General features: G+C 37.5%; 1 protein-coding gene across 1 annotated transcript in view; it reads right to left on the reverse strand.

The window, feature by feature from the left end:
* Window positions 1-4,139: 4,139 nt before the first annotated feature.
* LOC139114488 (low-density lipoprotein receptor-related protein 6-like) overlaps window positions 4,140-11,899 on the reverse strand; it is a 23,389-nt gene continuing 15,629 nt past the window's right edge. The window contains exons 10-16 of the mRNA XM_070676258.1: window positions 11,649-11,781; window positions 11,023-11,164; window positions 9,937-10,032; window positions 9,278-9,454; window positions 6,718-6,861; window positions 6,364-6,454; window positions 4,140-5,522 (exon numbers count right to left, since the gene is read on the reverse strand). Coding sequence (XP_070532359.1) covers window positions 4,874-5,522; window positions 6,364-6,454; window positions 6,718-6,861; window positions 9,278-9,454; window positions 9,937-10,032; window positions 11,023-11,164; window positions 11,649-11,781 — 1,432 coding nt within the window. The 3' untranslated portion in view covers window positions 4,140-4,873. The remainder of the gene's footprint in view (window positions 5,523-6,363; window positions 6,455-6,717; window positions 6,862-9,277; window positions 9,455-9,936; window positions 10,033-11,022; window positions 11,165-11,648; window positions 11,782-11,899) is intronic.

Below are 11,899 nucleotides of genomic sequence, written 5' to 3' on the forward strand. Positions count from 1 at the left end.
AGCAATTCTTGGTGACCTTGGTTTGCACTACTATGAGAAGTAGACTTGATATCATGAAACTTAAATACTGTAGATTATTGTACATGGCCCATTGGTGTAGACCTATATGTTGTTCAGAATAACTAAGCTAAGTTTGGTTGAATTTGGAGGCCGACTGGCGAAAAAACGGGAGGGGTGTCAATAGCCAAATAGAGGGCCGGTTGGCTATTGACACCCATTGGTATAGGCCGCCTGCAGTAGCACTATGGGACCGCAAAATGACGACGAAAGAAGCTATTTCGAAGGAATTTTTTTGGATTTCTATTGAGAATATATGTTGTTTAGAATAACTAAGCTAAGTTTGGTTGAATTTGGAGGCCGACTGGCGAAAAAACGGGAGGGGTGTCAATAGCCAAATAGAGGGCCGGTTGGCTATTGACACCCATTGGTATAGGCCGCCTGCAGTAGCACTATGGGACCGCAAAATGACGACGAAAGAAGCTTTTTCGAAGGATTTTTTTTGGATTTCTATTGAGAATATATGTTGTTTAGAATAACTAAGCTAAGTTTGGTTGAATTTGGAGGCCGACTGGCGAAAAAACGGGAGGGGTGTCAATAGCCAAATAGAGGGCCGGTTGGCTATTGACACCCGGGTGTCAATAGCCAGGAGAAGCTCTATATGGCTATTGACACCCGGGTGTCAATAGACTCGCCCTTAAAACAATCATATTTCACACAGAGCACGAATGAAACTAATAAGGGTGAATAGGATCGTCTGATTGTTCAAATTTATCAAAAGTGTAAGGTACCCTATAGCTGAACGTTGCAATATTACAAATTACCCATAAGGCCAAAAAAAAAAATGAAATGTTTCTGGTCAGCGCGCGCGTCACTTGAACAACAGCGCGTCACCCTTTTTTTTTCTGGTTTGAGGCCGGCGGCTGTGGCAAACTACATACTGATTACTATAACACCAAACCAAAACGGCTGAAGAGAAAGAAAATTCTTTGGGGCACATGATCAGTGACTGCATGAACAGTTTAAATGTTACTATATTGATAAAACTACAAAACTCAGTGTTATCCCCAGGCCATAGCGGTCCCGCTACGCTTTCGCCTCCCCCCCCCCCGCTACGCTTTAAAATATTCCCGCCATCCTTTAGTTCACACGCTCTGCGTAGCTACCAGCTGATGCATGCGTTGTCTACACATAAGCGCTCACTGCAACTTTTAACCTGGTGAAAGAGTGGAAGGTGTGAAGTATGATATGCATCAGATAAGTTGTCCGAAGTGTTGAGAGGAACGTTAAAACAATAGAAGAATCGGCTGGGTTGTTCACAAATTTTCATTCCAGAGAACGACTATTACGACCAACAAAGACAGTATACATCGCGGACAAGTGTTCACAGAGGTAGGCGGTGTAGCACTAGCAGGGCCTTTGATCACATTCCCATGCTTTGATCAACGAAATGGACCGCAAAAGAAACAAGAGTTGACTGGTGAGGTTGATTATCATTGTACAACGATGAGTTTTGTCTGAGTACGATCACGATCACATTGCATAAATTTCAATATGGCGGCGGCCATGTTGGTCGACAGGTTTATAACGTGTTGACATTGATCCTGGCGTCGCGTGTGGTTCCACTCTGACACGTTCTCTGAAAGATTTTACACCTGATTTTCGAGGGTTTCTAGTTGTACTTAGTTCATGTCTTGTGATCATCTTGGTGGTATTTTTAAAATCAAGAATCGAACGACGATGTTCAGTGGAAGTAGAAGTTATGCGGGGGGGGGGGGGGGGGGGGGGGGGGCCGCTGGTTGAAATCTATCCCCGTGTTGAAAAATTATTCGCGGTGTTTGTCGTTCAAAAATGATATAAAACTCAATTGCATTTGAATTGTGTAAAGCTTAAATTTGTGAATTTTCCTCTTTGTTGGCAAGTTTTGACAATTTATTAGCAATATATGTATTAATGAAACTCCAATCAGACGAACCATTTCTTGCTCTCAAAGTTTCAATCTGAATCTTCTGTTTTAATTGCAATTGTAATTACAATACTGTGATGATTTATTTAAGTGTAATAAAGAGTTTCCATGATGTTCAAACTGCACACTTGTGTGTTACCATTGCATTTTGTTGTGAGTGTACATGTATGTGTGGATGCATGTGCAAGCTTACATCCATATGCAAATATAAATTAATTTTATGCAAATGATTATGCAAATTAGCCGCTAAGCTTTGGTGCTTTAACTGACCCTGCTCCCTCCCTTGAGGAGGAAAAAAAAAAAAAAAAAAAAAGCCGCGTCGCCGCACCATTTTTTAAAGAAAGGCCTGACCAGAACATTCTTTTTTTTTTTTGGCCTAAAAACATGTGAATCACAAAAAAAAGCAGATGGGGCTGAAGTGGCTGATTAAACCAAGATTAATGCAGTATCCTATTCTTTCAAATTATTTCCAATCGTGTTACAGCCAATTTCACAAAAGATAATCATAAAAATAAACAGAAGAAAACACTTTTTTATATAAATGTAACGTTGCCTTAAACATCGACATTGCTGGCTCTTATTTCAGTAATTTTGCTTTGAATCACTGCAGTTCTCCGTCTAACACATTTATTGCAATAATGGTGTAACTGTACGTGGCATGGTTATACTATTACAATCATCCAAAGGGAAGCCAGGACAAGTATCGATATAAATTTCTATCTGTCTATGCTTGTGTATCCGTACAAATTGTGTACGTTATCATTATTGCGCGCGCGCGCGCACACACATACACACACACACACATACACACATATATAATATATATATATATATATATATATATATATATATATATATATATATATATATATATATATACACACAAAATGTATACAATGTGCCCTCCCGGTTATATATATATATATATATATATATATATATATATATATATATATATATATATATATATATATATATATATATATATATATGTGTATCATCTGTCTGATGATTGCAGGATGCATGAAACTTAAGTAACAGATACCATTACTTTGTACTGTAAGTAATTTTGTGTTATTATTTATAACGCTCTGCTTTAGCATCGAGCACTGTATTTTCGCACGAGGACATCTGTATACTTCGATATATATATATATATATATATATATATATATATATATATATATATATATATATATATATATATTACATATATATGCTACATTTCTCGAATTTGACATATCTATAGTAGATGGAATATTCGTCTATAAACTCTTTGACAAGCGCGATGATTTTAAGTTTTCTATAGTGCGAATGCCAGATCGCGAAAGTAACATCCCTTCGTATATTTTTATGGCACTGTATTGTCAGAATATCTTCGCATTGCTCGCGCAACACTTCTAATAGAAGATTTTCTTCCAAAAGTTGCCGGCCTGTACAACAGGATGTTGTCTCAAGGAGGAAAACAACCTAAAATCATCAGACAGTTTCATAAATCTATGTCAAGACATCCTCAACTTTTTGAAAAATTTAATGCAACACCGAAAGACATCATATATAACATAAGACTCAGAATAACTTAAGGTGTGGTGGTACCTGATCAGTACTGCTTGGGGAGCCAAGGCAGTTGACTGTATTGTTTTCAAATCCCCGAAACAGTCGCCTTGGTGAATAACTGATGAACACCTAGGAGATTATGATGATGTTATTTCTTTGCTGTATATTAATTGTTATAAACTAATCCTGCTGATGTCATATCTTCATCATTCATATGACACAATCATAGAGAACCCAAATGATCTATTGCTTGCACTTGCATGACGTTACTTTACATCATTGCTGTATATATTTCCATCCGAGTGAATTTAAACTGTTTAACTACTTATATATATATTCCTTTTGTATTTTCCTTATATGGACATTTCAACTATTATATATATATATATATATATATATATATATATATATATATATATATATAATAGTTGAAATGTCCATATAAGGAAAATACAAAAGGAATCACCTGAAAAATTCTCTCAGTCCCTGGGATATATGCTTTTGCTCAAAAGTTTACAATTTGAAAAAAAAAATACACACCAGAGGAAAAAAAAATACAATAGATACAATATCATATATATATATATATATATATATATATATATATATATATATATATATATATATATATATAATAAACACCTTTACTTGGTAATGAGGGTTATAGCGCCCGTTTATTACCCCAGGGGCCATGCGTTAACAGAAACACATCGCTGTTCCCCGAGTCGAGGCCGTATGTAAGGCAAGGCCACAAGAGGTAATAAACGGAGCGTAAATGCAATCTCGGACTTGATATTGCTTTGAAAGTAGTATCTACGATGTCTCTAATCACCTTACCCAGGGTTTTGGATTAGCCTATACCAATTGAGATACCAGCACCCCCATTCCGCAGAGGATACAAATATATGCCAAGAAACATTATGTAGGCAAACATTCTCAGAAATTAGCCGCATAGGAAAGGTTTCAACATATCCTGGTATAAATCAGAATTATACAGCTACTGACCACCCAATCCCTTCACCGAGAACATTTTTCTGGAATATATAGACCTACGGATAAATTGTCAACAAAAACTAAGCTCCTATGAGACCTAGAACTTTTCATTTGATACACCAACAACATAACCCCCTCCGCGCGACACTTCTCCATCACAGCTATGGTTTGACCTGAATTTATTGTTATCAATGGTAATTGTGGATCTGTTTATAGGGTACTGGGGTGCGCAGGTAAATAAAATATAATCACAAAATGACCTTCAGATTAAATATTATTTTTCTGTTCACAATAATAATCTTCGTTGTGTGCCGTAGTTTGCGCTGTTCCCGTGTCCGAATTAACATGTCTTATTTCGGTTTACCCGATATTTGATGTGTCTTTGGCAGTATAGATGTCTATTTCAGCTGAATCATTCTTCTTCAGCTTGTCATGGAAGTGCATCTTGATTGGATCTTTGTCACGCTTTTTCTTCCCGATGTTAATGTCATTTTGCTCTTCCTTTGAAAGTTTCGCTGACACCATAGCGGGATATGAGCCAGAGGGGATATCTGAAACGGCACTGCCTTCGTTTATATCGGGTTGAGCAGTTTGTAAATTTCCCTCCTCGTCATGTCGGTCGGTCGCCAGAGATGGTGTCGTACGGTCACCCCGAAAAGGAAGCACAGAGCGCATTGACTGATAGTCGCGGTCGATACCACCTGCCTCTGCGGTGATATCTCCATTGTTATTGCGCCCTCTGTCGGCGGGATTTTCAGCCGGTGAAGGGTGTAGGTCGGAGTACATTGCATTCGGCGACAAGGTATCCAAGGTATCATAGTCATGTGCATCGGCACCTTCAAGTTGATCATAGTCTGCAAGAGGTGACAGAGCCAGTCCTGCCTTTGGTGCCGGGGGCGCTGCTGCCAAAGGCGCTGAGGGAGCACCGGCCGAGTAGTCATTATCCCTTGCACTATCACGTTTGCCGCCAAACAGAGTACCACCGCCTCTAAGGGTTGGCAAAATCTTTCTGAAAATGAAGACGTTGTAAATTTTTAATTATGTTAAAGTTCGCTCATTAAAACGTTATTTTGAAGTCTTTAGGTAACTAAAAGAGGTCTGACATCTTTAATTCGTAAGCATTATTCAGCAGCTGAAGAAATGACATTACTCATACAATGTAGTGCCAGTAGTTTGTCTCTACACATTTCTGTATCTTATGAAGCGATTGCAAGCACTACCATAACGATTTGCAGTTTGTAAACTTGCAATACAATGAGCACTTTAAATGCGTATGTAACGGCTCATAAAAAGTTAGGACAGCCAAGGAAAATAGGATCTGAATTACTGCTGTTGCAAAGCTGGAAAAAATATGGAAACGTTTGAAGCAATAAAAATGTCTACATCCGTACAATTATCATCTCTGTAGCACGCACATTCTTTTCTTTCATTGTAGATGACGATGCCATCGTGACTATATCCAGTGTCACTTATTGAAACAAAGGAAGGACACGGCAGTTGAACAGCATCAAATTTTATAGTTTGCTTCTTTTTTGTTGCGGCCTAGCCTCTTCGACTGTGCTTGACGTGTTTACATCAATTAAAAAGTGGGAGACTGGTTATTAGAGGGTGGCGGAAGTGATCTTTGGGCGGGGACATACGATGTTTTCACATTCAAATTAGACAGACAATGCAGGACGTGTTCCTTAATCAAGAACGTCACTTGTTTCACTTTCAAATGATTTGACTGCTTTCCGCGAGAGTAGCCAGCCTATATGTTCCTAGATTTTACTGTTGACCAGGCTCACATAGCACACCGATTTACAAAGATCACATTCAGATTGGGAAGTAGTGTCGTAGAATAATCTTACCCTCTGAAGATGACCAGCAAAGTGATCAAAACGATGAGAAGAACTGCAATTACGACAGATACTGAAATGGTAACAGCGTTCACGCTAGAACCTAGAAAAATAAAAGCGCAATTTGAGAATCATTCTTTTGTCAGATAATTCTACCGATTGTTTCCAACATTTCCCGTGTAATGTTAGTGGATAATCACGATAAAACAAATTTGCTCTTGAGAATGTGTTTTTCCTATTTTTGTAAACCTGAACATTCATCGAGTGAAGAGAAACCGAAAAAAATTGAATGTTTTCAATATAAATCAGCACTTTATTGAAAAGCAGCATGTCGAGGAAAGGAATGGTTTATCCACTAAGACCAACCTCCCTGAACTGGCTCCTTGTCGGATATGTTAACATCACACACGTCACCCGTCCACTGCGGTGGACAGGTACAGTTGAAACCACTACCCGTCTCTGTGCAGTTCCCGCCGTTTTTACATGGCTGAGAAGTACAGTGAAAAACAACTGGAAAGGAAAAAATATTGTTATACAACACAAAATAGGGATCGAATATATATATTATAGGGTTATTCACAAAATACGGCTCTGTATAGACGAGGGCTCAGTGAGTGACGAGTCCATACAAATATATATATATATATATATATATATATATATATATATATATATATATATATATATAATATATATATATACAAACATATATACAAATATATGCAAATATATATATATATATATATATATATATAGGCCATATATAGTCATACATATATATATATATATATATATATATATATATATATATATATATATATATATATATATATATATATATATATTTATATATAATCCCATGTTCGGCTCGAAGTTGTACGGCTCCGCGAAAAACACTCGTATACGATGACGTCAAACAGAGAAAAATTCCATGGGATTATATATTTATAACATGAACAGTCTTCTTATTTTTCTTTGATGTGGATGAATCAAAATTATTGTAACAAATTGCATTGTTTTTATCGCGATTTTGTGTTTTTCCTTACGCGGATTACTTTCATTTATTGAGTAAAGCGGCCCGTCACCCAGGAGATGTGCCAATGTTTACAGGCATACTTTCATTCATAAATCCCATTAAGCTGAACTTTTGATACATGAACTTTTGATACATGAACTTTTGATACATCAGACATACGGATTCTGTCACGTGCGCATGTCAATCATTGTCTCGCGCTGGACCGATGCCAAGGCAAGTCTACCATCGGCGGACATGACTTTCACCGCGCTAGCGACGGATAACCATAGTATTTTGAGTTATTTAGAATATTTACAATTATATTTATGAAACTAATGCAACGACACGATCGAAACAGTAGTTATCATTCTTAGAGATGCTGTGGATTTTAAAATATCATAAGTTTACGACCTTGGCGAGCCCGAAAGTTTCAGATCGATGACACACAGAGTGTACGCTTGTAAGTTGTATAGTGGGCACTGCCGTCACCGGTCTTCGCCGGTGGCCATCTCGGTCGTCAATTTTTCGTCTTACGGACTTTGATGTTTGCTGTTACACATATATCGCCCGTAGGTACATCCCAATTTTGTTACTTGACGGGAACTCTGTACTGTTGTGAGTGTTGTCCGTCAACTTTCGAAATACATCGGATTACTACGGCGCTGCACTGTAGGGAGGTCGACAGCTTATGTTTTCACTATTAGCCTTACGCTGCAGGTTTGATTCCGATCGAGAAACGACGGAATAATTTGGGTGATGAAGGAAATTTATCGTTGTTCGTAAAATGACTTAATGCTTGTGCCTTCTATGTCGCTTTCCCGAAGATTATACGGTACTCATTTATTATTTAAAGTTGAACTTTCGTTGAGGTGTATATTTCGGGTTTATCGCCAACCTCGATCGCCAGGTACGACGTCGCTTGGCGATCGCCAGGTACGACGACGTCCACATTGAGCCTTACGACTGGAGCCGTTACCGTGACGTTACTGAGCCATTATAACGATTGGGAATAGTTAAAGCTTTAGCGACTCGAAATGTCGTTGGACATACCTTCTATATTTCAATATCTTGATTTATCGGGTCACCTTTTTGTCAAAATGCCATGAGAGCACGGCATCGATCACGACAAATCGGTCTGTGTGGCAACGTGCATGTACGAACGGTACCATTGCAGGAAAAAAAGTTCCGGTTGATGACGTACAACAGCGGTAATATGGATTTCTTATCTGTGCTGGTGTACGTCACACAGGTGGAGATACGGGCCAGTTCATGTGATAAATATATATATATATATATATATATATATATATATATATATATATATATATATATATATATATATATATATATATATATATATATTATATATATGCACCTAAACAATATATGCGCACTAATATATATATATATATAAATATATATATATATATATATATATATATATATATATATATATATATATATATATATATATATATATATATATATGCACCTAAACAATATATGCGCACTAAACAGTGTAATCAGGATGCCTAAAACAAAGCCTGAATTTCAAAGATGCCTTTCGCTGACAATTTTATGATATTTCTGCTGCAATGACGAATTAAGTAGACCATTCTTGAAGTTTTTGATTTGACATTTTCGATGTATACATTTACCTTAAACGCAGACAGGTCATTTAAAAGTCCATAATTTATGCTAACTGTCCTTCTTTAACTGAATTGATTTCAGAAATTAATTAATGTACATATGTACAAGATTTCTATCTACAATTGTCATCAAACGTAAGACGCATTATTGTGCAGGAAGCACATTGAATATTACAAATAAAGATTCCTCTAAGGAGTACAACGACCAGTGGAGCATTTAAAAGAAAGAAGTATGATTTGCAAGTTATGTTTATTACTTTACCTGCTTTGCAGGGAGCTTGGCTATTTATGCTCCACTCTCCCGAATTCGTACATGTTACCTGCCCCTCTGCGGCGGGCATGTAACCGGCATTACAGGCAAAGTTACACGAGTGACCATTTCGGTTGTCGCATTTGGGAATGAGATTACCATTTGCAATCGTGAGAGGACATCTGAATACTTCAAGGGAAAACGTATAATTGCGCATTAGTCTTAACAACTGAATGTTATACAAGGTAGAACCCTGGTTCAATACACAAAGTATTGTCAATGTATATATTTTTACAAAAACATGAAAAAACCTCGTGTCTGTGGATTTAACGTGTGAACACATCCTATATGCAAGCGTGATCCCAAAGCTACTTGTATATATATGCAGTGATTTACGACACTTGTGTTGTGAAAAATGAAAACACACATGCATTCACTATCCACATTAATACTTTGCCGTGCGTTTTATGAAAAAAGTGGTCTACGCCTCACCACTTCAGTATACGTACGGAAGACAGGAGCACACGGTGTTACCAGAAAAATGTTATTTCAGGGGGATGTAACTTACAGGTAAAGATCATATGGTACTCTCAATAAACAACCTTAAACTATTTCAGTGAGCACGTCATTTTCCAAGCTGTACCTGTAACTTATTTTAGAAATACGCTAACCTGGCGTACAGCTCAGACCGGAACAAACACACTCTGCCCCGTCTATAGTGTTGATGCAGATCTCATCACAGTCGCCGTTGGAAACATCACAGGGACCTGTTTAAAAAAAGGGAGAGATTCAGTGATTTAGATACGCCCCTTGAATACAATTCGAAACTAAATGACCATCTCACATCGCTGATCACGTGGAAGAAGAGAGGAGACAACGTGCAAAGGGTTTTTAGAGATAGAATTACACAAAACGGTTGTAACTTAAGAGGTAGAATGAAACAAAAGTGAAAGATTCTAATGATGCTCTGCAATTTTTAATGACTGTGAAAGCTGTGCTTATGGCAACTTGAGTAACTTACGGCGGTTATGAGCACTTCAGTAGCTGTTTGAGTTTACAATGATGCTCTTGCTCCTCGTTATTAAAATACAACTGGAATATTGTTGCATTGAGGAAAGTTGAGCTTTCAGTAGCTTAAATAGATTAACTTTTAGAAATACCGCACGGACTTTCGAAGACGCCCCACTGGAATGGTCAATGAAGGAAAACGTCAGGGGGCACACAAGGGATATCACTGGCAGGGAAGTGTCATAGTCGAAACAAAATGACTAGTCAGAAGTATGAAGATAACAAATGTTGAAAACAATGGATAAGAAAACGTGTCAAGCAAAACAGCGGCAAAAGACGGCAAGGTAGATTGCGCCTCGAGGACAGATATTCAGACTCTCAAACTTTTTCAATTCTTTTCTGATCCACGACTTTTGGGAGTTCATTTTAAAGCCCTATGAGCAAGAAAAACTTTCACCGACTTGGTTTTTCAAAATCGAAAATTGTGTTTTTCTCCATAGAGATAACACTGGGATGGCGGCCATTCAAATATCGTATATCTTAAGAACATTAATTTTCTCTAGTACCAAAATTTGTGCGGTGACTCCTAAGTTTTATTCTTGATTTTGAAAGTGACTGGTTGAAAGATTCCTTGAGAAAAATCTTTTATTTTCGAGGCGCATACTACCTTAAAGGACATTCAGTGCCGCTCAAAAAGTGACATGGTTGTGCAAACGAACATAAAAAAAAGAATCAGTTTTTAGAGATACCTGTGGCAAGCGGTTGCAAACTCTGGTGAAAAAACTTCATTGTCGTAAACTCATTTGAAAATATCAGACCGTCTTTGTACTCTTTGTTTGGTATATTGAACACTCTCAGTTCCCCGTTAGTTGACGTGACATACAGCAAGTCCTGATCGAAGAAACAAACGATAATATTTTTGAATATTTTTTTAAATTTAAATGTTTTTTTTGTTTTTTTTTGTGTGAGATTTACAATTTTCACCTGTGTATCCCACATGGACATACAATACGCACCAACGTGCCTACAAGAATGTTGTTTTGCGCCATTTGTACAAGGCCCCCCACGTTATAGTTATATGTTCAGTGACAGGCAATTGATTTCAGTGGTACAATATTTATGGAGAACAAAAGATTGACAAAGTGCTAACGGACACTTCACTCACCACGCACCAGGGACTGAAAAAGGCCCTACAAAAGTGTACTGATCTTTCGTACAAAACATTCCAGACAGCAATAAGCAAAAATTTGATTTATTTTAGTATGATATCATGTGTTGACAATTCACATAAAGCTCTTTTCCTTGATATTTCCAGGTTACCTTGTCATCGAAAACAAAATTACCAGGTAAGCACAGACACGGTATACTACCTCACCTGAAATATGGCCAAGCCCTTGAACTCAAATGGATCCACCTGAAGATCTGTGAAATCGGAAAACACTTGTCGTCCTTGACCATCAAGTTCCATCGATTCGATCAAACGAGTTCCACCGTCTGCCCAGTAAATCCTTTTCGAAACAAAGTACAGAGACATCAATTATAACTGAACACAGAGTGGGCAACTATATTCTCATTTATCTCTGTTTATTTCATTTGAAAGGACATTGTTAAGGTAGTGTGCACCTC

This window comes from Ptychodera flava, chromosome 16, assembly GCF_041260155.1.
Source record: "Ptychodera flava strain L36383 chromosome 16, AS_Pfla_20210202, whole genome shotgun sequence".
Classification (NCBI taxonomy): Eukaryota; Metazoa; Hemichordata; class Enteropneusta; family Ptychoderidae; genus Ptychodera; species Ptychodera flava.